At 46.1% G+C, this 27,456-nt stretch overlaps 1 protein-coding gene across 1 annotated transcript in view; it reads left to right on the top strand.

The window, feature by feature from the left end:
- Nucleotides 1-2,482: 2,482 nt before the first annotated feature.
- The window catches only part of MYO18B (myosin XVIIIB), a 220,840-nt gene continuing 195,866 nt past the window's right edge, over nt 2,483-27,456 (top strand). The window contains exons 1-4 of the mRNA XM_036823428.1: nt 2,483-2,507; nt 20,209-20,382; nt 23,499-23,589; nt 25,323-25,515. Of these exons, the coding sequence (XP_036679323.1) occupies nt 2,501-2,507; nt 20,209-20,382; nt 23,499-23,589; nt 25,323-25,515 (465 nt within the window). The 5' untranslated portion in view covers nt 2,483-2,500. The remainder of the gene's footprint in view (nt 2,508-20,208; nt 20,383-23,498; nt 23,590-25,322; nt 25,516-27,456) is intronic.

The raw sequence follows: 27,456 nt of genomic DNA, 5'->3' as shown, positions 1-27,456 counted from the left end.
GACAGAAGTTGAGGAATATGATTTCTTAAAGTTCCTTGGTTTCTATGAAGATGTGATTTTGAAGTCCTTTTAAAATTGGTGCTATATCACAGTTTCCAGGATAATGTTTCTCTTTAGGAGTGCTGGAAAAGGTCACTTCCATCAGCACCCTGGCCAGAGCATCTGGGGCATCTCGGGGCACCTGCTGACATTTGACCCTTACATGTCTTCCCTTCTGCTCAGGCAATGCTGAGGACTAACCGGGGCACTGCTGGAGGCTTCTTCCTGGCTGGTTGAGATGCGACCTGGTGGCTGGTGAGTGGGTCAGAGCTTCCTGGAGAAAAATTTCCAGTGTGTGTGTTTAAGGGCAAATCAGCATGGGGAATACTGATCACTGATCAGGTGCATTGGTTGCCTACTTGCTGGTGTCTCTTTTTCTAAACCCCTGACCTCAGAGCTCTGCCCTGTCATTCCAGTAAATAATAGTACGTCAACAATTATGAGAACAGATGCAGAGCGGCATTTGGGAAGAGTCAGTTTGGCTCTGCTTCATATTCTCTAATCCAGGTCCTCATCAAAAATCTTCTGCCTTGGCTCCTTATGATCCCCAGCACACTCCTTCCTTGGTCCCAGTCCTGAGCTAATACTGCTGCCCTCTTGTTTGGATGCGTGTCCCTCTCTGCTTCCCTCCTTCAACACCCAGCTCAAGCCCTGCTTTCTCTGAGAAGCTTCCCCCTGTACAACCACCGGCATGTCTAGTCCTTTGTTCTATGCAGTTATGATGGCAGATATATGATGGCGGATATGTGTTCTATGCAGTTATGAGGGCGGTCGAACAGTGATGCCTCTTTGATTCTTTCCCAGTTGGTGTCTTCCTTGCTGGGTTTTGATGTCTGGCTTCCTTGGCAAGAGTGCCATTGCAGCAAAGGGTGCATCTTCTTCTCTGAACCCATACAGTGTCATCAGTGGGTTGGGTACATGGGTGTACAGTGGGTGCTCAGCACATGCTTCCTTCACAGATCTGCTGACTAGGTAGTATGAAGGTAAGTGGAGATTAGGAAATGACCTGGCCAGGTGGTTGAAGCAGACCGACTGCAAGCTCAAAATGGGTATTCATCATGGTATCCAATCAGACAGTGCCTTCTTAGGACTGTTTTTATGAAACATTCAAGGCTCAACCAATCCCATAGCTACAAACAAGCTCAATCCCATCCCCTGTCCCCAAATACCTGAAGAGAAACGGTGATCTTACAGAGGGCTGAAGAGGTGAAAACAGGAGAAAGAGCACAGCAGGGGTCCCACACCTCAATTCAGTTCTGGCAGGACTAGTGCTCACCCGTGCTCACTCAAGAGATCTCTCTTGATTGCTGAGACTTAAGAACAGTAGACAACACGACAGAAAGGGAGGTGGATGAGAAGAGGGTCTTTAGGGTCAGGAGGATGGAGAGGAATTCCCTCCTACCCAGCTTTGGAGTCCTTGAGGCTGACTGAAGGGTCCGATGGGAGGTCTGGCAGTTCTTGGCCAAGGACAGGCTCAACTCAGAGCATCCAAGTAGATAGATTAATGTTCCTCTAAGGAGGGGATCAGAAAGCTTTTCCAGGGACTTCCCTGGTGGTTGTAGTGCTTGAGAATCCACCTGCCAATGCAGGGGACATGGGTTTGAGCCCTGGTCTGGGAAGATCCCACATGCCATAGGGCAACTAAGCCCTGTGCCACAACTACTGAGCCTGCACTCTAGAGCCCGCGAGCCGCAACTACTGAGCCCACGTGCCACAACTACTGAAGGCTGCTCTCCACAACTACTGAAGCCTGCGTGCCTAGAGCCCGAGCTCTGCAACAAGAGAAGCCACCACAATGAGAAGCCCGCGCACTGCAACGAAGAGTAGCCCCCGCTCGCCGCAACTAGAGAAAGCCCGCACGCAGCAACAAAGACCCAACAACAAAGACCCAATGCAGCCAAAAATAAATAAATAAATAAATTTATTTTTAAAAAAATAAAGAAAGCTTTTCCATAAAGTGCTAGATTGTAAGTATTTTAGAGCTTATGGGCCATACAGTGTGCTGCAACAACACAACTACTGTTGTAGCACAGAAGCAACCTTAGTCAATATGTAAAACCAATGAGTGTGGCTGTATTCCAATAAAACTATCTATGGACACTGAGATTTGAATTTCATATAATTGCACATTTCACAAAATATCATTCTTCTTAAGATTTTAAAAACTATTCAAAAGTATGAAAACATTCTTATCTACCAACCATGCAAAAACTGGTGACTGGCTAAATTTAGGCCATGAGCTCTAGCTCGCTGACTCCTGCCCTAAGGAGAAGTGATGGAAACATCTCAACATTCACCTGCTTTCATGAAGTCTGATTTGGGACTTTTAACTCTGATCCTAGTCTGTTCTCTTGGATTCCAGATGGTCGCCTCTCTCTTTGCCAGTAATATCGGCAGTGTGCCACTTCGTGGGGCTGACAGGGATGGGAGCGGATTCGGGAATTGCCATTGCAGCATTTGAATGGAATGTAAGTGGCATCATAAGCTTTTTCTTTTAAATCAGAACTCTAGGTATGCTTGTCTGGGAGTCTGTATAGGACAAACTCCTCTTTCGTTTGATTTCTGTTTCTCCTTTTCTTAACCCATCCCTTGATAAACCTCAGGGCCTTCCCTGTGTGGCCCATTCTGCCTGGGTCATTCCAGTCACATCATTCCCCACCTCTGAGATTTCACTAAAGCAGTTATTCCCACCAGGAATGTCATTTCTATATCATTTAATCCCCACTATCACTTGACCTCCTTGATCATTTTAGCTCTCACTTCTATCTCTCCTCCCTGAGCTATTACACTATATATCCAGTTCTGAATTGGATGCAGGAAATTTAAAAATGTAAAAGTAATGATCCCTTCTTTTGAGAAACTTACATCGCAGTGAGAGAGACAGATAAACATTCACTACAGTGTAGAAACTACAAGGAGAGAAGTATGCATGCAGTGTTGAGAGACCTCGCACAGAAGGAACATCCATCCTAGATGGCGGCTGGGACTTGGCACATGTCCGGGGAGCTTCCTGGGGCTGATGCCAGATGGATGAGTAGAAATTGACCAAGGAAGTGATAGCATAGTAAGGAGTGAATGATTTAGAGCTAGTAGATCTAAACTTCAAGACTTGGTGATTAAGTTCCTAATTGTTCTACTGCCATCTCACCAGTAGAAGCTGTGTCTTCTTAATTAGATCCTAAGTTCCTTAAGTACTAGGGACCATCTCCTCTCGTGTCACTCACACTACCCCATCATCCAGCATTTGACTGAGCACATGCTATAAATATTTCTTGAGTTGACTGAGTTTTTTCAGGTCTATTCTCGTATCCTTTCTAGTGTTTACACGTGCATATATATGCCTATCAGTCGGAGGGAGATGCTTATGTGGAAGAAAGTTGGATCATAGCAAATGTATAAACAGACCATCCCTGGATAGACTCAGAGAGTGACCTTATGTCAGCACAAATAACTGTGCCCCTCCCTTGTTGAAGATTTTGCCCCTAGTTTTACTTTAGTAGTATCAGAGACTCCAGAATGGACCCAGCCTCCACACATGCCCTATGGTCCGAGTTTTGTTTTGGCAGTGCCATGCACTCCACAAAGGGGCCAGCCTCCAGAAGTGTGGACAAAATACCCTATGGCCCCAGTGGGTGTGATTAACAGGTTGCTGAGAGCCTGGCTCTTTTAGCCTGTGACCTTGGGCTTCCTTAATCTCTGCGAGGCTTGGGTTACCCCCCCATAAAACAAGAATAACTGTGCTTATCACATCTGCCTCACCTGGTGTTGTAAGAACAGCATGAGTGATATAACTGAAGGCTCTTTGCAAACATTAATATTCATGTAAGATTATACTATTATCATTATTATATATGGCAAGACTTGGGGGCAGTCACTGGGAATATTCTTCTATCTCTAAATTTCTTTCTCATTGGTTTGAGAAAGAAATTCCTGACATTCAAGAATAATTCCTTTTGGCAAAGATTGTATGACCTTCTAGTGGTCCAGCTGGGCTCATATCTCTTACTCTTTGTCCACTTTTCACCATACATCTTTTGTCACATCCTAAGCCCCAGGAAATGGTGATCTCTGAATCACGGAAACAGAGGTAAGGGACCCACAGCTGTCTTGGGATCATAATTGGTTGAGTGGGACAGGATCCAAGTAAGCATTTTATTTTCAGACTCAGAGGTCATGAAGTGAAAAAGCCCACAAGCCAAGCCTCTCTAATTTCCACGCTGTTCTTGGTTTCTTGTAGGCCTTGCTGCTGTTGCTGGTCCTAGGGTGGTTCTTTGTCCCCATATATATCAAGGCAGAGGTGAGCATCCACAGGTGTTCTCTGGTGCATTTTTCTTTTTTTTTTTTTTTTTTTTTTTTTTTTGGATTTTTAAATTTAATTTTTATTTTTATTTTTATTTTTTTTATTCACACACACACACACTGTATTTTATTTTTACAAGACATAAATAGACTGACACCAAGCATTGTACATGGATGACCACAACAAAAGCAACAATGATTGCAATTACCAAACATGAAACACACTCATACTATGTCATAATATTGACATTCAGTCCAGTAATCCTCCACTGTAACAGCTCCTTTACTTTGCAGTGAAAATTGATTTGTATATTCTTTGCCTCTGAGTCCTTGTGGGATTTTTTTTTTTTTAAATTCAGACAGAAAGTCACAAAAATTATACTCATCCTCATCAGTTCACTCAGTCCCATGTAATTAATTTTTTTTTCATCTTGATCTTTTGTTAGCACTTTTATGAGTTCATCAGTTTTTCATTAGAGTTCTGAAAATGCTTATTCATTCAGTTCAGCAGTACAGTCAGTTACCAGAAACCTGTACTTGTCAGAGTCTTTTCCATGAATTTCTTGAAGATGAAACCCTTTTATAGGAACATATTTGCAAAATCATCAGAGTACACCCAGAACTGTCTGTAAATGACAAAAGACTTAAAAATGACCACGGTTAAAGATTTGATGAAAGTTCATAATAATGCAGTTGACAAGAAAATTAGTTATTTCTGAGATATACATTTTAAAGTAATAACTAGGATTATTACTTATAACATTATACCAGAACATATAAGATTTTTAGAAATTTCATGTAATGTCTGAAACATTTATATTAACATATTTCCATACATATTTCCATACAAATACAAATATAAGATTTTTAGAAATTTCATGTAATGTCTGAAACATTTATATTAACATATTTCCATACATATTTCCATACAAATACAAATATAAGATTTTTAGAAATTTCATGTAATGTCTGAAACATTTATATTAACATATTTCCATACAAATAACCCAATGAAAGTTTAGTATTAGTTGTTTTGTTTGTTTTTTTATACTGCAGGTTCTTATTAGGCATCAGTTTCATACACATCAGTGTATACATGTCAATCCCAATTGCCCAATCCAGCACACCACCATCCCCACCTCACCGCAGTTTTCCCCCCTTGGTGTCCATATGACCATTCTCTACATTTGTGTCTCAACTTCTGCCCTGCAAACTGGCTCATCTGTACCATTTTTCTAGGTTCCGCATACATGCATTAATATACGATATTTGTTTTTCTCTTTCTGACTTACTTCACTCTGTATGACAGTCTCTAGATCCATCCATGTCTCAACAAATGACTCAATTTCGTTCCTTTTTATGGCTGAGTAATATTCCATTGTATATATGTACCACAACTTCTTTATCCATTCGTCTGTTGATGGGCATTTAGGTTGCTTCCATGACCTGGCTATTGTAAATAGTGCTGCAATGAACATTCGGGTGCATGTGTCTTTTTGAATTACGGTTTTCTCTGGGTATATGCCCAGTAGTGGGATTGCTGGGTCATATGGTAATTCTATTTTTAGTTTTTTAAGGAACCTCCATACTGTTCTCCATAGTGGCTGTATCAATTTACATTCCCACCAACAGTGCAAGAGGGTTCCCTTTTCTCCACACCCTCTCCAGCATTTGTTGTTTGTAGATTTTCTGATGATGCCCATTCTAACAGGAGTGAGGTGATACCTCATTGTAGTTTTGATTTGCATTTCTCTAATAATTAGTGATGTTGAGCATCTTTTCATGTGCTTCGTGGCCATCTGTATGTCTTCTTTGGAGAAATGTCTATTTAGGTCTTCTGCCCATTTTTGGATTGGGGTGTTTGTTTCTTTGATATTGAGCTGAATGAGCTGTTTATATATTTTGGAGATTAATCCTTTGTCCGTTGATTCATTTGCAATATTTTCTCCCATTCTGAGGGTTGTCTTTTCGTCTTGTTTATGGTTTCCTTTGCTGTGCAAAAGCTTTGAAGTTTCATTAGGTCCCATTTGTTTATTTTTGTTTTTATTTCCATTACTCTAGGAGGTGGATCAAAAAAGATCTTGCTGTGATTTATGTCAAAGAGTGTTCTTCCTATGTTTTCCTCTAAGAGTTTTATAGTGTCCAGTCTTATATTTAGGTCTCTAATCCATTTTGAGTTTATTTTTGTGTATGGTGTTAGGGAGTATTCTAATTTCATTCTTTTACATGTAGCTGTCCAGTTTTCCCAGCACCACTTATTGAAGAGACTGTCTTTTCTCCATTGTATATCTTTGCCTCCTTTGTCATAGATTAGTTGACCATAGGTGCGTGGGTTAATCTCTGGGCTTTCTATCTTGTTCCATTGATCTATGTTTCTGTTTTTGTGCCAGTACCATACTGTCTTGATTACTGTAGCTTTGTAGTATAGTCTGAAGTCAGGGAGTCTGATTCCTCCAGCTCCATTTTTTTCCCTCAAGACTGCTTTGGCTATTCGGGGTCTTTTGTGTCTCCATACAAATTTTAAGATGATTTGTTCTAGCTCCGTAAAATATGCCATTGGTAATTTGATAGGGATTGCATTGAATCTGTAGATTGCTTTGGGTAGTATACTCATTTTCACAATGTTGATTCTTCCAATCCAAGAACATGGTATATCTCTCCATCTGTTGGTATCATCTTTAATTTCTTTCATCAGTGTCTTATAGTTTTCTGCATACAGGTCTTTCGTCTCCCTAGGTAGGTTTATTCCTAGGTATTTTATTCTTTTTGTTGCAATGGTAAATGGGAGTGTTTCCATAATTTCTCTTTCAGATTTTTCATCATTAGTGTATAGGAATGCAAGAGATTTCTGTGCATTAATTTTGTATCCTGCAACTTTACCATATTCATTAATCAGCTCTAGCAGTTTTCTGGTGGCAGTTTTAGGATTCTCTATGTATAGTATCATGTCATCCGCAAACAGTGACAGTTTTACTTCTTCTTTTCCAATTTGTATTCCTTTTATTTCTTTTTCTTCTCTGATTGCCGTGGCTAGGACTTCCAGAACTATGTTGAATAATAGTGGTGAGAGTGGACATCCTTGTCTCGTTCCTGATCTTAGAGGAAATGCTTTCAGTTTTTCACCATTGAGAATGATGTTTGCTGTGGGTTTGTCATATATGGCCTTTATTATGTTGAGGTAGGTTCCCTCTATGCCCACTTTCTGGAGAGTTTTTATCAGAAATGGGTGTTGAATTTTGTCAAAAGCTTTTTCTGCATCTATTGAGATGATCATATGGTTTTTATTCTTCAATTTGTTAATATGGTGTATCACTTTGATTGATTTGCGTATATTGAAGAATCCTTGCATCCCTGGGATAAATCCCACTTGATCGTGGTGTATGATCCTTTTAATGTGTTGCTGGATTCTGTTTGCTAGTATTTTGTTGAGGATTTTTGCATCTATATTCATCAGTGATATTGGTCTGTAATTTTCTTTTTTTGTAGTGTCTTTGTCTGGTTTTGGTATCAGGGTGATGGTGGCCTCATAGAATGAGTTTGGGAGTGTTCCTTCCTCTGCAATTTTTTGGAAGAGTTTGAGAAGGATGGGTGTTAGCTCTTCTCTAAATGTTTGATAGAATTCACCTGTGAAGCCATCTGGTCCTGGACTTTTGTTTGTTGGAAGATTTTTAATCACAGTTTCAATTTCATTACTTGTGATTGGTCTGTTCATATTTTCTGTTCTTCTTCCTGATTCAGTCTGGGAAGGTTATACCTTTCTAAGAATTTGTCCATTTCTTCCAGGTTGTCCATTTTATTGGCATAAAGTTGCTTGTAGTAGTCTCTTAGGATGCTTTGTATTTCTGCGGTGTCTGTTGTAACTTCTCCTTTTTCATTTCTGATTTTATTGATTTGAGTCCTCTCCCTCTTTTTCTTGATGAGTCTGGCTAATGGCTTATCAATTTTGTTTATCTTCTCAAAGAACCAACTTTTAGTTTTATTGATCTTTGCTATTGTTTTCTTTGTTTCTATTTCATTTATTTCTGCTCTGATCTTTATGATTTCTTTCCTTCTGCTAACTTTGGGTTTTGTTTGTTCTTCTTTCTCTAGTTTCTTTAGGTGTAAGGTTAGATTGTTTACTTGAGATTTTTCTTGTTTCTTTAGGAAGGCTTGTATAGCTATAAACTTCCCTCTTAGAACCGCTTTTGCTGCATCCCATAGGTTTTGGGTCGTCGTGTTTTCATTGTCATTTGTCTCTAGGTATTTTTTGATTTCCTCTTTGATTTCTTCAGTGATCTCTTGGTTATTTAGTAACGTATTGTTTAGCCTCCATGTGTTTGTCCTTTTTACGTTTTTTTCCCTGTAATTCATTTCTAATCTCATAGCGTTGTGGTCAGAAAAGATGCTTGATATGATTTCAATTTTCTTAAATTTACTGAGGCTTGATTTGTGACCCAAGATGTGATCTATCCTGGAGAATGTTCCGTGCGCACTTGAGAAGAACGTGTAATCTGCTGTTTTTGGATGGAATGTCCTATATATATCAATTAAATCTATCTGGTCTATTGTGTCATTTAAAGCTTCTGTTTCCTTATTTATTTTCATTTTGGATGATCTGTCCATTGGTGTAAGTGAGGTGTTAAAGTCCCCCACTATTATTGTGTTACTGTCGATTTCCTCTTTTATAGCTGTTAGCAGTTGCCTTATGTATTGAGGTGCTCCTATGTTGGGTGCATATATATTTATAATTGTTATATCTTCTTCTTGGATTGATCCCTGGATCATTATGTAGTGTCCTTCCTTGTCTCTTGTAACATTCTTTATTTTAAAGTCTATTTTATCTGATATGAGTATAGCTACTCCAGCTTTCTTTTGATTTCCATTTGCATGGAATATCTTTTTCCATCCCCTCACTTTCAGTCTGTATGTGTCCCTAGGTCTAAAGTGGGTCTCTTGTAGACAGCATATATATGGGTCTTGTTTTTTGTATCCATTCAGCCAGTCTATGTCTTTTGGTTGGGGCATTTAATCCATTCACGTTTAAGGTAATTATCGATATGTATGTTCCTATGACCATTTTCTTAATTGTTTTGGGTTTGTCTTTGTAGGTCCTTTTCTTCTCTTGTGTTTCCCACTTAGAGAAGTTCCTTTAGCATTTGTTGTAGAGCTGGTTTGGTGGTGCTGAATTCTCTTAGCTTTTGCTTGTCTGCAAAGCTTTTGATTTCTCCATCAAATCTAAATGAGATCCTTGCCGGGTAGAGTAATCTTGGTTGTAGGTTCTTCCCTTTCATCACTTTAAGTATATCATGCCACTCCCTTCTGGCTTGCAGAGTTTCTGCTGAGAAATCAGCTGTTAACCTTATGGGAGTTCCCTTGTATGTTATTTGTCGTTTTTCCCTTGCTGCTTTCAATAATTTTTCTTTGTCTTTAATTTTTGCCACTTTGATTACTATGTGTCTCGGCGTGTTTCTCCTTGGGTTTATTCTGTATGGGACTCTCTGCGCTTCCTGGACTTGGGTGGCTATTTCCTTTCCCATGTTAGGGAAGTTTTCGACTATAATCTCTTCAAATATTTTCTCTGGTCCTCTCTCTCTCTCTTCTCCTTCTGGGACCCCTATAATGCGAATGTTGTTGCGTTTAATGTTGTCCCAGAGGTCTCTTAGGCTGTCTTCATTTCTTTTCATTCTTTTTTCTTTAGTCTGTTCTGCAGCAGTGAATTCCACCATTCTGTCTTCCAGGTCACTTATCCGTTCTTCTGCCTCAGTTATTCTGCTATTGATTCCTTCTAGTGTAGTTTTCATTTCAGTTATTGTATTGGTGATCTCTGTTTGTTTGTTCTTTAATTCTTCTAGGTCTTTGTTAATCATTTCTTGCATCTTCTCAATCTTTGCCTCCATTCTTATTCCGAGGTCCTGGATCATCTTCACTATCATTATTCTGAATTCTTTTTCTGGAAGGTTGCCTATCTCCACTTCATTTAGTTGTTTTTCTGGGGTTTTTTCTTGTTCCTTCATCTGGTACATAGCCCTCTGCCTTTTCATCTTCTCTATCTTTCTGTAACTGTGGTTTTTGGTCCACAGGCTGCAGGATCGTAGTTTTTCTTGCTTCTGTTGTCTGCCCTCTGGTGGTTGAGGCTATCTAAGAGGCTTGATGGGAGGCTCTGGTGGTGGGTAGAGCTGACTGTTGCTGTCTCTGGTGCATTTTTCTAGCACTCATTTATTCACGCATTCTTTCTGTGCAGTCATGAAACCTGGGTAATATCATTAGTCCCAGGATTTCTGGGCTTACATTTACATAAGACCGCTAAGTGCTGCCGGATCGCTCTTGAAAACGGCTGCGATCCACTGTCCTCTTGCTCATCACTGTTGTGGGGGTTCCCATTTTCCCACATTCTCACCAACACATGGTATTTTCCTTTATTCTGATTTTTGCCATTCTGATGTTTGTAAGGTAGTTTGTTGTTTTTTTTAATGAGGGGTAGGAAATACCATGCTCTGGTGGCTCCCCTTCAACTTCGGTGTTGCCAACCAACTAGGGCACTGCTCTGCCTCTCTGAGCCTAGCTCCCATGCTTATTCCTTCTGCAGCTGGTGCGCAGGCTGAGGGGTGCTATATCCTGGGATAATTCCTGGGATGACGGTGTCCAGGGGGCAAGCCTTCTGTCTAGTACCTCTGCAGGTCATCATATATTCCCCCTTTGCTCATCCTGAGTCCCTTCTAGTGCCAGGCTTGAACAAGCTCTGCTCTCCTCGATTCCCCTGCCTGTATTCACAAGGGTCGGCTCACTGCAGCCTCACAAGCCTGGGGGGGATGTGAGACTGGAGTCTGGCTCTCTGAACACCTGGGCCGTGGCTGCGTTCTTGCTGCTCCATCCTCCCCCCTCCCCCCGCCCCCGCGGCCTCCTTTTCTTCATCCTCCTCCTCCTCCCCCACTCGCCCTCTTCCCCCTCCGCTCCCCCCTTACTGCTCTCCTTCCTCTCTCTCCTCTCCCTCCTTCTCTCTTCCTTTTCTTCTTCTCCTCTGTGCCTATTGGATGGTAGGCCCTCGGCAACGCCCTTCTTACATTCCAAGACAAAACTTCCGTCTGATCAAGGGAGGGAGACCTAGACAGGCACGTTGGAGACGCCAGGAGAAAATTCTAGGCAGGAGACACCCAAAGTTCAGAGGGGTCAGTCCCGCCCAAGGGGTCCTAGGGCCTGGGACCCTTGAACCGAATCTCCCAAACAGAGCGGAAATCAGGGAGGATGCTCCAGACAGAAGAGCCTCGGTGAGCAGAGGTGTGGTGGCCCGAGCAAGGCCTGGGGCCTCCGTGTCCCCGTCTGCGAGGCGCCAACCTCAGACCCCGGCACCGGTGCTGCGGGATTGAGAGAGGATTACCACGTGGCCCTGGAGCAGGCCCCGCACCCCCGAGGCTGGTCCCTGCCTGGGCCCTGTCCTCCGCCTGCCTTCCCGCGCCCACAGGCCCCCAGCTGGTGGCTTGGCTCCCTGCCCGACAGCTGCCGCAGCCGGGCCTATTCTGGGCCACAGGCAAGGATTGATTCTGCATTTTCTAAGCATATTGAATTCATTTGTTAAGCTGGAATGGCGGCTGTGGGATGTAAACAGTTATATTATAAAAGCCACAAAGCCCTGAAGTGGCTGATGCTAGAAGGCTTCCCTGCCGGCAGCCCCGGGCTTCAGGAGGGCAGGGGGAGGAGGATGGAACCCCCGAGAGACCCGACTTCAGGTTGGCTTAGCCACTCTTGCTGGGTGGCCCTGCAAAAGCCCCTCCCCTCTTTCTGGCCTCTGTTTCCCATAAGTAATAACAGCAGCTGACATTTATCCAGTGCTTACAAGGTGCAGGTACTATTCTAAGAGCTTTGGCCATCTCAATGATCCCCTGGAGTAGGCACCATTACCCCATTTTACAGATGAGGAAACTGAGGCTCAGAGAGGGGAAAGGACTTGCCCAGTGGGGATGATGGACACTCTCTGGCGTCTCGTTTAGCCTTGCTCATCAGAGACTCCAGGAGGCTGTGACCCAGTGAGGACCTCACTGTACATGCATGTCTCACCCTTCAGTGACAGAGCGTAACAATACTGCTGACAGCAATGATGATGATGCTAATGATGGGATTAGTAACTGTTACTGTTTACTGAGAATCTGCTCTCTGCCAGGCTTGATTTAAGTGCTGTGCATGGTTATTCCATTTAATCCTTGTTAACTCTAAATGGTGGGTTATACCCATCTTATGGGTGAGTCAGTGGAGGCTCAGAGAGATAAAGGCAATTATCTAAGGTCCTGGACTCAGGAAGGGGAGGAGCTCAATTTGGGACTGAGGAGTTCTGTCTTTGAAGCCTTTCTCCCTATTCTTCATGCCACATTCTGCTGGATGGTCCACAGTGTCATCAATAAATGGGGAATTAGTAATCATACCTTTTCATATGGTTCTTACACTGATGAGATTAAGTGCTTAGCACAGGGCCAGGCATGTGGTGAGTACTCGGGAAACACCAGCTATTGTTCCTGGGCTTCCCTTGGGCCCCAGCTTCAAAGGAGACAGTGTGATAAGTTGAGGGACTCCTGCTCAGTCTACCTTGGTGAGGGACCCTTGAATATGGAAAGAATGTTGGACTGGGGGCCAGCCAGAGCCGGGTTTAATCCTGGCTTCTGCCTCACTAGCTGTGTGACCTCACACAGGTCACTCACCGGCTGTTGGTCCCACCCCTGAGCCTTTGCTCCTGCAGTTCCCCCAGGTGATGAGTGACGCCTTCGACTGAGGTCTCCCTGGTGACTCTGCTTCTCAGGTCGGATTACCTGCTCTGGGGACACTCCCAGGCAGTTTCACACCCAGTGTCTTGTTTCATCCTTATAATGACCCATTGGGAGAGGAACCATCCCATTGTACAGATGTGGAAACTGAGGCTCAGAGAGGTGAGATTTCCTGTTTGAGATCTTGCAACCAGGCGGAAACTGCCTTTGGATGCCCAGCCTCTGGTTCTTTCCACAACTGCCCACCATCCCAAAGATGCCACGCCTTTCTCCTTAAGCCTCTTGATCAGATTAGTCCAGGAGACCCCTACCCATGCTCCCCTTCTCCTGTCAACTCCTGACGCACATTGGCAAACTCAAGGTTAGAGCAGTCCTGCAGGGAAGCAGCCCATTTTGGTTGGTTTAATTGGATGCTGCCCCAGCTGATTTGTCCAGCAAGCCCTCTTTGTCCAGAACGCTAGAGCATCAGGGGTGGTCCAAGTGTTGTCTTTCCAGTTGATAGGGCGTGAGCAGTGATTTCTGTTGGATTATGAGTGACTCAGCAGCGATTTATTGACGGCTTGTTGGCCAGGCCTTACGGGGTGCGCTGACTGCAGATGGACAGGTGACTTTCTCTAGGGTCTGTCCAGGTTTGCAGGGCTGCGTGGCACCCGGGGGCAGCAGGAACAGGTGGGAGCCCTAAGATGCAGGAAGAGACTCAAAGATTTGGCCTTTAAGACAGTCCCATTTTCCAGGATCCCAGCAATTGAACTTGACCTGACGTCCCTGGGCAGAATTCTCAGAGTGTGATCATAATCCTAGACATTTATCCAGCAGATCCTGTGCTAAGCGATCTGCACCTGGAACCACGCTGACGCTTCACGAGGACTCCATGGGGTAGAGTCCCATTTTACAGGGGAGGAAACTGAGGCTCAAAGAGGTGACAGTTTTCGCCAACATCACGTGGCTTTTGGCAGCAGGGGTGGGATTTGAACCTGCGCAGTTTGTTTCTGGAACGCTGCCTTTTCTCGTAGCACCCACAGCCTTTTAGGCTTGTCTGTTCCCTGCAGGTGGCCTCCTCCTTCATAGGCCTCCGAACTGTAAACCTCTGTGTGAGGAAATGTGAACCGGGAGCGCCGGCGTTATAAATAAGTCACATCACGTTCAGTAGTTCAGCAGCAGCATGGCTACTGTCGGAAGGAGAAGTAACTTGGTTATTAATAAATGCAGGAGGTCACAGTAATTGATAGCAATTGAACTCACGGTGCATGAGGGGAGAACGGTCATGTTATTTTTTCCTCTTTCTCTCTTTCTCGGTTTTTTTTTTGTATTGAGCATAAAGGGAAAAACCTGCCTTTGCAGGTGGATCTGAGCAGCTCAGAAACTACAGTTCCATAACTTTCCCTTACTCCTTCCTTTTTTCTTTTTTCTTTTTCTCGTTCCTCCTTTATTCATTCTTCTATTCAAATCCCTGCCTGCCTCTTACCGGCAGAGTGATCTTGGGCAAGTGACTCAGGTAAAGCAGTTTGCCCACAGTCACCTGGTTAATCGAGGGCTCTCTGAGCTAAGCCAGTATTTCCTAAACCGGTGTCTCCTGGGACATTAGATCAAGATACTCTATAAAAGCATTCCAAGGCCAAATAATCTGAACAGAACATCCCCTTCTTGGAGCTTTATATGATAATACTTTAAAGGCTCTGAGATGGCCCAAAGTTAAGAAACTTGTTTCACCAAAGCGATGCCCACATTGGTATAATGCAGAATTCATTTTTTCCCCCGTGACGCTGATGAACGTTCCATGGAACAACCGCTATGAGGAGCCCCTTTGGGAAACTCTGAGCCCCAGCCGTGTGGCTTCTGTGCCCCGCTCCATATCCCTTTGGCCACCCGGGGAGTTTCTGACTCAGCCCTGCCCTTGGTAGCACATTGGCTGGGGCCAGGCCTCACCTCAGATGTGCAGATGGCTTCTGAATGATAGACAAAGGCGCACACACAACAGAGCAGCGTGCCAAGAACTTGGCTCCCTTTCAGAGAACCTTCTGAGGCCCTCTCTGAGCCTTGGCACTTTAAATGGGTGCAGCTGCTGAGGCAAGGGTTCAAGGGGTAGACTTTCATGTAGGAGGTGATTCCAGGAAGTCCTGGGAGGATCGTGAGGAAGGAAAGTAGGGACAGAAGGCAGCCAAAAAGAGTGTCACCAAAACCAGCTGCCGCCATGGGCAACTGGGGCTCCATCCCACTAGGGACCTCTGGGGGGCAGCATAGAGCACGCACCCGAGTTATCGCACTCGGAGGGCCTTACCTTCTTCTCTGCTTGAAGGCCGGGAATGTTAATCCGTGCCACATCCTCCCATGCCCTGTTCTTCAGCAAATGCCAGTAAGAGAGAAGGCCCTCAGCTGTAGGGCGCACAGTGAGCACCAGGGGGTACTGTGGAGAAGCAACAGCCCTGCTCTGGTCCGCCCACCCTGTTGCCTTGTGAAGTCTGCCCCTGTTTCCTTTTGACCTGACCTACAGCCCACGTGTGTGCTCAAGCTGGGTCTAACGTGGGATATTGGGAGTACCAGAGCCGCCCTTAACCCCATGCCATGACCTGGGGGTCCGGGGACCTAGACTCAAGTTCTAGCTCAGCCGTTTACCAGCTGTGTGACTCAAGGCAGGGCGGTGTCCCTTTCTGGGTCTTGGTGGCCTCTACTATAAATCAGGCCTAACAGTATTCAGCCTGCAGACCTCGCAAGGCAGTTAGGAGATCAGCCAAGGTCATACAAGCGTCCTCCCGCTCCATATAGATGTGTCCAGGTGTGCATCCTCCAGGCCATGGCGAGGTGCATGGGCCATTTGCTACTGAGCATAATAATAGAACTGGTATTTGCAAGTAGTTCTTTAATATAGAACTGTTTCAAGAGTGGGCGGTCTTATCAGACATGCATTGTATTTATGTAAATCCAGCCATGCAAAGGCAAATGTGAGGCCAGTGGTTACAGATACATATTTTTTCATATGTCATGGGCCCTAAAGGCAAGCCACCCATTTCCTTTGGTGTTCCACTGGAGGGGAAGCTGGCAGTGTTGGACTTAGGGAAATATGCTACAGTACTGTACAATTTAAGAGATCCTCAAGGGTAATTTTAAGGGTACTTGGTGTTTCACCTTAGACTCTGGTTTCAGAACAATACCCCCTTATGAGAGAAAGATCCTCTGCACGGGCCCATGGTTAGCATATTGAGAGCTGGAGTGAGAAGGCTTGAGTTCAGATCCTGCCTCTGCCACTTACCAGCTGCATGACCTTGGAAGGTCACCCTCTCTGCGGCTCAGTGTTCTCATAAGTCAAGGGGCGATATTAGCATTGACCTCGTAGGGCTGCAGTGAGGGTTAAATGAGGCAGCGGTGTCCAGTGCTCAAGCCCAGTGCCTGGCCCTGGGAAGGGGTGCTGTAGGTGCTGCTGTCTGATGCTGTGATGTTAAGGTCGCCTTTGTAATACTGTTGGGCGTTTGTGTTCTGATTCTTTTTTCTTGGATGGGTGAGACAGAGGATAGGTGACGGGTGGGGCACCAGGGAGCATTTCCTGTGGGTCACCATCACATATCCTTGTGTGATGTTTGCAGAAGAAGAGGCAGAGGATTCCTAGATGGTGTGCACAAAAGCCCATCGCAGAGCCGAACCCTGGGCCTGCCTGCTACGGGGTCCTGTTTCCCACCAGTGACCAGCAGCACGGGTGCAGCCAAACGCACATGCCTGAAATGATCTCTGCACTTGGCGTTGGGATCATTCTGGGCACAGCCTCCTCGCCTCCTGCTGTATGGCAAGAAAGCATCCTGATAGAGTGTGTGATCCCCTATGGGGTGGGCTACGAGGCTGGGAAAAATCCACATGAGCTCTCCCCAGCTCAGCGAGGCTATAGGTCACTGTGGGCAGAGTGTGGGAGACTGTTTCAGAGGGTGGCAGTGAAGGTGACGGGGCAGGAGAGGGGCAGGATGTTGCCCACCTAGACAGTCATCTCCTGTTTAATTCACTTTCAACCCCATCACAGGAAGAAGGAAATCTCATTCAGGGCTAGTAGCCTTTAACTCCTCTCTGTAATACTTGCTAATCTCCCTTTTTCAACAAAGAGAAAGCAGACCTCAGACTCCCAGGTAACTGTATCTAATTAGAATCTAATGGTATTTCTGTACGCATATTGTATTTATTTCTACTTTCTATTTGTGACAAGTGATAACAGTGTTGGTTCAGAAACTGGCCCCCACTGTGGTGGAGAGCAGGGAGAGACTGAAGAAAGAGGCAGCCACTCCAGATGGGTGGGTGCAGGTGTAATATGCAAGGGAACTGACATACAGGGCTTGTCTTGGATGCTGCAAGAAGGGTAGGTCTCCACCCCCTCCCGCCAGAGTCTTAAAGTTTATAGAGGCCGGAACTGGGCTCAGTCACGGAGACCTTCTGGATGGTCTCAGTAACACCCCGCTCTCTCAAGGCTGTGTCCTTGTAACAGCTCCCACCGTGGGAGTGGGGGAGGGGCTGGATGTATATTCCAAGGGCAGGGGAGGGCGTGAGGAGTTTCTAATTGCCCAGGGCCAGCTCGCAGGTCACCTGGTGGTCATATCCTCTCAATGACCTCCTTCAACAAATGGGTTCTTGTTTAAGTTAGTGCTATAACATTTCCTTTCACAAGGTATTTATGTACGTGAAAAAGATTAGTGAGTCCATTTAAAAGAAAGTCCTATCTAGGGACACAAGGATTTGACAAATTTCCTAAAGGTGACATTGGAAGGATTGATTTTGGGGAAATAGTTCTTCCACTTAGCCTGATTTCTGTTGAGTTTTCTGAATCAGTTTTCTCATCTGTAAATGGGAATAATACTGCTTTCGAGGACTTCTGTGAAGATTCAATAATAGTAATAATAATAAGTAATTACAACTTGCATGTACTGAGTTTTTTTTCTGTGTCACACCTGGAACTTCAAGACAGGCTTTCTGTCTTCCAAAAGCCATGAGCTGAACAAAGATGACATGTTGAATAAAATGGGGTCAGTGAGTGGTAACTGCTATCATCACCATCACCACTGTCATCATCATCATCTCATCATCTCCACCATCACCTCCACCATCATCACCACGTCATCACCACCATCGTTCCCTTCTTCACCATTTTTTAAAGTGGCAGGGGACTTTCCTGGTGGCTCAGTGGTAAGAATCCGCCTGCCAATGCAGGGGACATGGGTTCGATCCCTGGTCCGGGAAGATCCCACATGCTGCAGAGCAACTAAGCCCATGCGTCACAACTACTGAGCATGCGCTCTAGAGCCCGTGAGCCACAATTACTGAAGCCCACGCACTGTAGGGCCCACGTGCCCGCAACTCCTGAAGCCTGCATGCTCTAGGCCCGCGTGCCGCAACTACTGAACTCATATGTTGCAGCTACTGAAGCCCATGCACCTAAAGCCCATGCTCCGCAACAAGAGAAGCCACTGCAATGAGAAGTCCAAGCACCGCAACGAAGAGTAGGCCCTGCTCACCGCAACTAGAGAAGCCTGCACGCAGCAACGAAGACCCAATGCAGCCAAAAAAAAAAAATTAATTAATTTAAAAAATAAAATAAAGTGGCAGGACTTTTTTACTAGCCATGTAACCTCTCTGATAAAGCTGAGATTCAGTCTCTAAAATGGAGGTAATAACATGCTATTCTTGAGATAATCAGTGCTGAATAACTGGCATGTAGGAGGACTCGATAAGTAGTGGCCAGAGCTCCTTCTTCCTGGGTATTGTCAGGCCCCAGATAAAGTCTTTTTCCAAATTCCTAATTTTCTTAAACCAGGCAGATTCTTTAAGATGTCTGTTTGAAGAATTGGGCCCTTATGATCTCTTTCTGATGGATTGAGAAATCTCTGTTGGCAGCTGTGATTCTTATTTCAAAGAAGGATACACATTTATGGGAAGATAGGAGTTGGGAGAAAATTACTTAAGGATGGAACTAGTGTTTGCTTTAATAAGTCATTATTTTTTAAATTTGGATTACAAAAGTTAGTGCAGAACCACTGCAGAAAGTTTGGAAAATAAAAAATTCCCCTACCCTGTGATTGTTCGTATTGGGATATATTTCCTTTTTGTTATTTTTTTTAATAGTAGTTAGAGTGATTTACACAATTGATGTCATACTGTGGCGTGATTTTCTAGCCCATTTCATTTAACATTTTGAATATAAGAATTGACCATGTTGTACGGTCTTTGTTTGCTGATATTAAGTGGCATTATAATAGTCCACAGAGAGGTTCCCCATTGCTTCTCCAACCTCGTCTGGTTACTCCCCTCCCCGCTTACATCCCAGCCACGCTGACCTTCTTGGCACTTCCCTAACACATCATGCTCATTCCTGCCTCAGGGCCTTTGCACCACCTCCTCCTTCTGCCTCTCAAGCGCTTCCCTGGTTCTGTGTGTGGCCAGCTCCTTCTCATCTTTCATACCCCCCAATCCACCTATCACATCCTCATATAGAGCCGCCTCTGACCACCGTGCATCCATAGCCACTCCCTCAGTTTCTCTTGACCCCGTCACCCTGTTTTATTTTCTCCTTAGAGGGAAAAAATAACTTTATAATTTCATCACCTGAAATATTTATTTATTTGCTTACTTGTTTATTGTCTCCCTCTCTCAAAAGACTGTAAGCTCCGTGAGGGCAGACACTTTGTCTGTCTTGCTCATCACCGATTCCAGAGGCTGCCAACAGTGCCTGTCCCATAGTAAGAGCTCCAGAAATATGTATTGAATAAAGAGGAGGGTGGTTAGATGGTTGGATATGTGGCTGGGGTGGGTAGTTGAGTGGCTAGGTTAGTGGGTGGCAGGATGGTGGGTGTTGGAGTAGGTCAGTGGGTATGTGGGTGGGTAAGTCATACTCTTACTGACCATTCCTCACACCCCACATTTAAAGTGTTCCCCCATGATATTTTTAATTGCTTTGGGAAAGTGAGCAATGCAAATGGCAAGGGAAATAGGACAAAACATGTCTCTTGGGAAAGCGTCTCCTGCCCAGGGCCATCAGCTGGGGGCCCGGCCTGGGCAGTTGTTCAGGCTCTTGCTGAGGGTGGGAGGTGGCGAGATTCTCCGAGGTGTCTTGGTCGCTCCGCCCACCACCCGCCCGGGACCTCACCACCCTCCTCCTGCTCTGTCCCCTGCACAGTGGGCCGGAAGCAGTTCATGCACTTCGAGTCGGCCAACCACGCAGCAGAGGCCCTGGGCTGCGAGTATGAGGAGCTGAACACGGCCACCTTCAAGCACCACCTGCGACAGATCATTGAGCAAGTGACGTCTGGGCCAAGCCGCCGGGGCCCGGAGGATGAGGAGGCCAGCTCAGGTACCGCACTGCTGCCTCTCTGGGTGGGCTGTGTCCCTGCGGGGCCAGCTCCTGGGGACACACCAGCATCCTTTCACTATCCATCGAGGATTTACTGAGGGTCTACGGTGTGCAGACCTTCTAGGTGCAAGGGAAGCCACTCCCCTGGAAATGGACTTGGCTCCTTCTGGCACTGTGCTTATGGTCAGATAGTTAGCTCTGCCCAGGGGTCAAAGGCTGCTGAAACCCAGGAGGGGGCCCTGTGCTGCAAAGAGGGGATGCTGTGGTTGGTGCCAAGGGACCAACGCGTTTCCAGTGGACGTTGTATCTGCTGAGCCCCTACGCTGTAGACAGAAGACTCACCTTCCACTTTGAGGAACAGAAGTAAGGCCAGGAGGGTTGGCCCAGCTGGGAGGACAGTAGATAAGGTTGGAGAGCTCAGTGGGGTCAGCTCACATAATAGTCTGTAAACTAGGGGTTTTCTGCTCAGACCAAGGGAAGCCGTGGAGGCACACAGGCAGGGGAATGGCATGATTTGTTTTATTCTTCATGAAGCTCAGCCTGGAGGAAGATCAGGGAATGAGTGGGAATGGGTACAAGGTCACCTTGGTGAGGTGATGGAGGTGGGAACAGATGGGATGAGGTGGACCAGTTCAAGGTCTAGTTTACAGTTAGAGCTGATGGTATGGGCCTAGGTGGGAAGCGTGGGGCCAGGACACCTTCTCGGACTTTGGCCCTGAGCAGCAGGAGGAATGGGAGTGCTTGAAAGACATGGGGGGAAAACAGGAGCTTTGTACTGCACCTGCTTAGAGTGAGGTCTGCTGAGTGCCAAGTCCGCAGCCTCTGCAGCCAGATGCTTTGGCCTGCAGAAGGTGAGGGCGGAGGGACCCGTTGGAGCCCCAGGGTTTCACTGAAAACTCTCTAAGAGTAGCTCTCCCAGAGACCACAGAGTCTGGGCTTAGTGGTAGCAGTGTTTGGAACTGTGGTTTTGGGGTCCATCTCTTAGAGGCCCCTCGGATTCCCGTGGCTGCTCCACCTGCCAGGGACTTCAGCTTGACGGCTGATGTCACTGAGACTCCACTGCCTTCCAGGTCTGTGCCCTGGTGTAAGCTGGGGTCTGCTTAATGGTTACAGCTCCTCTCGGACACAGGCACACACACATACCATGCACAGGCATGCGCACACATGCATGTGCATGCACCATCACATGCACACAATGCACATATGCACACACACGCACACACGAGCACAGATGCATGCACACGCTGCTTGGTGAAGCTGAGTCACCCTCTCAGGCTGAGGTCTCAAGGGTAGACGTTAAGCAGGCAGGGGACCGGCAAGCTTATGAGAGATGCTGGGATGCTGGGTTGCCTAGCAACGACCCAGGTTGGGGGCAGAGTTAAAGCAGGGACGGGAAATGCTTTGGGGTTGCAGTGGGCTGCCTGGAATGTGCAAGCAGAACTGTTTCTCTAGGCACTAGTGCGTGTAGATTTGGAAGTTGTGTTTCCAATCCTGTGGATGGAACCAAAACCTAAGGGTCAATATTTGTGATCTGAGCCCTCCACTCCTTATCCCGCTTTGCTCAGTGACCCCTAATCAAGGCTGGCTGTTCTAATGGGACCAGTGTGTATGTTTGTACAAAATTGGGGCCGCCATTATAATCATTTTCTAAGCTTTTTTTATTCCTCCTAACACTATAGGCAGGCACTTTTCCATCTCATTCAATATTCTTCTAGACCTGACTTTAAATATTCCTTTGTATGGATGGACTACAAATTATCTAACCCATTTCCTATTGTTGGATGTTCAGGTTGTCTCAAAAAAGTGATTTTTTTTTTGCCAATTTAAGCAACAATTGGGAGGACATACATACTTAGAAATCTTTGTTTCTCTGAATTATTTCATTAGAAGTAAAATCCTAAGAGTGAAGTTATTAAGTCCAAGTATATGATCATGTTATGGCTTCTACTATAAAATTGACAAATTTCCCTCTAGAAAGAGGGAACAACAGATATTTACTGAGCAACTGCTATGTGTCAGGAATTGGGGATTTGGAGCCAGCAAACCCAGAGGTAGTCCTCATCCTCAGGGCGCTCCCTGCCTGGGTGGTGGGTGGGCGGAGACTGCAGGTTAACGAAATAACCACAAAGTACAGATGTGCTGTGGTCAGTGCTGTAAAATCAGGGTAGATCTGTCCTCCTGTGTCCTGGTTTACTTCACTTAGCATGACGTCCTCCAGTTCATCTCCGTGTTGTAGCAAATGGCAGGATTTCCTTCTTTTTTTTTTTTTTTACTATTGAATAATATACTACTCACATCAGAAATCTCAAAAAGTCAAACTCATAGAGGCAGAGAGTAGAATGGTTGTTACCAGGGCGGTGGAGGGAGGGGGAAATGGGACATTTTGATCAAAGGGCACATAGTTTTATTTATTGAAGATGAATAAATCCTAGAGGGTAGATGAATAAAATGATCAGTAGATGAATATCTCTACTGTACAGCAAAGTCCCTATAGTTAACAAGACCGTATTCTATACTTAAAAATTTGTTAATTTTATGTTAAAAGTTCCTATCTCACGCGCGTGCACGCATACACGCATGCACGCACGCACACACACACACACACAAAGAGGGAGGGAAGAAACTTTTAGAGGTGATGGTTATGTTTGTGGTGTGTTCATGGTGATGGTGTCATGGGTGTATACTTCAAACTCATCAGGATGTATACATTAAAAATGTACAGGTTTTTTGGTATGTCAATCATTACTTCAGTTTGAAAAATAAATAAAATTTTCAAAAAAGCAAGGTAGACCTGGGAATTGGCTTAATGGGTTGGTGGTGATGGTCAAGGCAGGCTTCCCTGAGGAGGTGACATTGGGTTGAGCCCTGAAGGTTGAGCAGGAGATCACAATGGAGGTTAGGGAGGTAGGGCCAGGTTACACAGGACCCTGGAAGACTTGGTAAGACACTTGAACTTGGTCCTAAGAACGTAAGTAATTTCAGCAGTAGGGGGACGTGTGTGTGCGCGTTGGGGGAAGATGCGCTAAGGCCAGTAGTGATGGCATTGGAGCGACGTCCTCGGCCCCAGGCAAGGTCCTGACCACGGGGTGCCAACCCCCCCCTCTTCCCCACTGTAGGGCTCAAGATGACAGGAGTGGAGTGTGTGGAGGGCATGGCCTCGGGCCTGTACCAAGAGGTCTTTGCCGCCGTGGTCTCGCTCATCAACAGGTAATGGCAACCTTCTCCCGGTTACAGAGGCGGCCTCTTTGCAGTGTATGAACGAGCCCAAGCCCGGGGAGATTAGCAGAGTGGAGTTTTGTTGAGCCGGAGAGGGGGTTGTTGAGCCATGTCTTATGGTGCTGGGTTTAAATTCCACCTTGGCCACCCGTGGGCTGTGTGACTTTGGCGAATCAGTTCACCTCTCTGACCTCCCCTTCTGCATCTGTAAAAATGGCTCTTTCCTTCAGGGTCACTGCAAGGATTAAAAGAAATCACTAAAAAATTAAACAATAAAGTAAGAAAAGAAGTAGTGTCTGTAAACAACTCTTCCTAATCGTGATCCTAAAATACTGCAGGTATCTGCAGGTAGTACGGCCGGGAGCCTCTGTCCTCTACCGTGCTGAGTGCTGCTGAGCCCTGGGGAATCTTTAAGCAGTTCCAGTGAGGCCAAACCAGAGCTGGGCCAAGGGCTTCCCTCCCTCCTCTGTGAAAGCAGGAGGCGTAATTAGGCTTCTGACATCCTGTTAAGGGGATGAGGCTGGCGTGTAGCAACAGTGCACGTGGGGTTCTCCACAGACACAGAATCGGCTCCCTCTCTTGCTGCTGGAGTAATTACCCTCTGAGACCACAGACACATTATCTAGAAACCAGGGGGATCGTGCTTGCTTAGGGGAAGAAGTATTGATTGGTGAACTGCCAGTGGAGGGCGGCTTCTTCCTGGTTGGCTCTGGGAGCCTGCATCCATGAAGTGGGTGTATCGGTGAGAACGATACCCACTGGTGCTCACGTTTATGAGCACCTCGCAGGCGTCTGGCCTTTCTGAACATTACACTGATTTAATCTTCATGCATGTCTATGTGGTTGCTGATCTTATTGGCCCCATTTTACAGATGGAAAACCTCAGCAAGTAACAGCAAAGAGCTCAGTTCAAACTAAGGGCCCTCCAAAGTGTATAGCTGGTCATGCTAATGATAATAATAGCAGAAACACTTACGCCTTTACCACGTCAGAGCCGTGGATGTCTTATCACATCCAACCCTCCCAACGGCTTCTAAGTTCATCTCCATCATTAGCCCTTTCACAGCTGAGTTTCAGAATGGTCAGGCAAACTCTCCCAAGACACACAGCCCCTCCGTGGCTGAGCGAGGGTTGGAGCCCACATGTGACTTTTCTCCAGAGTCTCTTAACTCCTGCTTTTGTGTGAATAATCCCTTCTCTGTCCCCCTGATAGATTTGTCAAGAGGCTCCAAGGACTGGTGATGGCTGAGAGATCTTTGTAAACTGAGGCAGGCACTGAACAAATTGTTTTTCTATAGCAGCATGTCACCTAAGCAAGAAAAGGAGACTCTAGTCCTTAACTTTATAGCCCATTTGTGGTGGCAACTTTAAGCAAGTCATTTCTCTCACTCTGGGCCTGGTAGAGAGAGCACATTCCTGAGCGCCTGTGGTGTCCATGGAGGCACTTTCCATACTTCAACTCCTTCTCTTCTTACTGCAGCCCTGGGGTCATCCTACTCATCCCTACCACCATTTAACAGTGGGGGAAACCCATGCTCAGAGAGGTTAAGTAACTTTCCCAAGGTCACACAGCCCTGCAAGTGGTGAGATCTGCTGGATCTGCAGAACCCGCCCAGCATGCTGCTCCGGTTCCTCCATCTCTGTGATGCAAGGGTGCGGGAGGCTTGGACCAGCAGGGTTCTAAGAGTCCATGTCCTCTCGGGGCCCCTCTCCTTTCCCCCCAGATCCTTCTCCTCCCACCACCTCTCCATGGCCTCCATCATGGTGGTGGACTCTCCAGGCTTTCAGAACCCCCGGCACCAGGGCAAAGACCGGGCCGCCACCTTTGAGGAGCTGTGCCACAATTACGCTCACGAGCGCTTGCAGCTGCTTTTCTACCAGCGGACCTTTGTCTCAACGCTGGAGCGATTCCAAGAGGTATGGCTGGGCTGGGGCGGGGCCTTCGCAGGGCCTCAGTGAGGGCGTGAGGCTGGGCGGGGCAGGGGAGGGGGTGGTCGTCTGGTCCTCCGGTAGGTTTTAGCTTCATCCTGTCTGGTCCATCGATGATTAAAACCCAAACTCCAGGCCTGGCTCCTGGGCCTCTGCTGCTCCCCTGTCTCCCTCTACAGCCCAGTCTCCAGCCACAGCCCCTGCGCCTTACAGTCCAGAACTTGGGGTTCCCCAGGCCTCGCTCCCACAGCTGTCCCTTGTTTGTGCTGACCTCTTCCTCCTTGCCCACATACCCAAGCTGAATCCTCCTCCAACCGTTAGTTTGTATCTTCCCCGTGGAAGGCCCTTCATGCCCGGTTGTGGGTGAAAATAGTGGGTTTGCACACCTTTTGGATCATAATGTGGGAGCATCTAGGAAAGGTGAAGATGCAGTTCCCTTTCTACGAGGCCCCCCGGAGAAACTCTGTATATGTGAACCAGGAAACCTGTACAGGCACGTCCCTGCCTGCCCTCCTTTACTTATACTTAAAAAAATTTTTTGAACTCTAACATTTACACAGATGAGTGCCTGAATCAGAAGTGTACAGCTTAGTGAATTTGTCCAACCATGCACACTCATTGCAGCTACCACCCAGGATAAAAGGAGAGAACATCGCCAGCACCCCAGACGCCCCCTAGCATCTGCTCCCTCCTTCCTCCCTGAAGGGGACCCCTTTGGCTCCAGCAAGTGCTGATGGCAAAATATGAGAAATGATCATATTGTTTATTAGTAAGCTAATGGGTATTGAAATGATGGTCATTTCTTTGGTTGGAGCCCACACAGCAATAAACATGAAAACATCAATATGAATAAATCTTAAACACAGGGCATTGCTGAGACCTGGGGTCTCACTCTAACTCTGTCACTTATTGGCTGTGTGGCCTTAGGAAAGTCACTCACCCTCTCTGAACCTCAATTTCATCACATGTAAAATAGAAATAGCAATACTCCTGTATCAGTTACCATTTCCCACAATAATTCTGCATAATAAACTATCCCAACACATAGTAGCTTAAAAACTAAACTTTTGTTATTGCTCGCAGGTCTGTGGGTTGCCTAGGTAGCTCTTCTGGTCTTGGCTGGGAGAGCATGTGCCTGTGGTCAGAGGCAGGGTTGGGTAGGTGGCTCTTGGCTGGCTCTCCCCTGTGTCTGGGGGTCAGCTGGCCATGAGCTGATCCAGGCAGCCCTTTGGCTAAGATGACTCACCTGTGTTCCAGGCGTGCCCTGTCCTCCAGCAGGTTAGCTCAGGCTGTTCTCGTGGCGCTGGGCAGGGGTCCAAGAGAGCGAGCAGGAGTGCTCAGGGCCCCTTGGGACCGAGACTTGGAACTGGCAACGTCACCTCTGCTCTATTCAGTTGGTCACAGCAAGTCCAAGGCTGAGCCCTGACTCACGGGGCGGGGAAATGGCGTCCACTTTTTGATGGGAGAAACTTCCATATCTGTACAGAGAGTGTGGATACGGGGAAGGGGAGAGGTGGCGGTTATTTTCACGATCATTTTTACCGTACTGCCTAAAGGCGCTATTTGGAGCATTTGATGAAGTGGGATAGAAAATGCGTAATCTGTATTCGGCATTCCACATATGGTAGCAGCCATCATATTTTTTTTCCCATAATATTTCACTTATTTCTGATGATCAAAGTAAAACATGTTTTTTATTTAAAAACTGGAAAGTGCGTATAAGTGTCAAGAAGCGGAAAACACAATCTCTTTTAGCCCCACCACCCAGAGGCAACCACTGTTACCACTGTCTGTATCTCATACCAGCCATTTTTCCATATATGGTCTTCTCTACGGATTTCCCATCCATCTGTACACACGAGTTTGTAGTGTTTTTCCTCGTAGCATTATGTTATTCACATTTCCTCACTCCATTCACAGCTCTTAGTA

The sequence above is a fragment of the Balaenoptera musculus genome, chromosome 14, assembly GCF_009873245.2.
Source record: "Balaenoptera musculus isolate JJ_BM4_2016_0621 chromosome 14, mBalMus1.pri.v3, whole genome shotgun sequence".
Taxonomy (NCBI): domain Eukaryota; kingdom Metazoa; phylum Chordata; class Mammalia; order Artiodactyla; family Balaenopteridae; genus Balaenoptera; species Balaenoptera musculus.
Note: the sequence above shows the minus strand (reverse complement) of the source record. Positions and strands in the feature narration are given on the sequence as shown.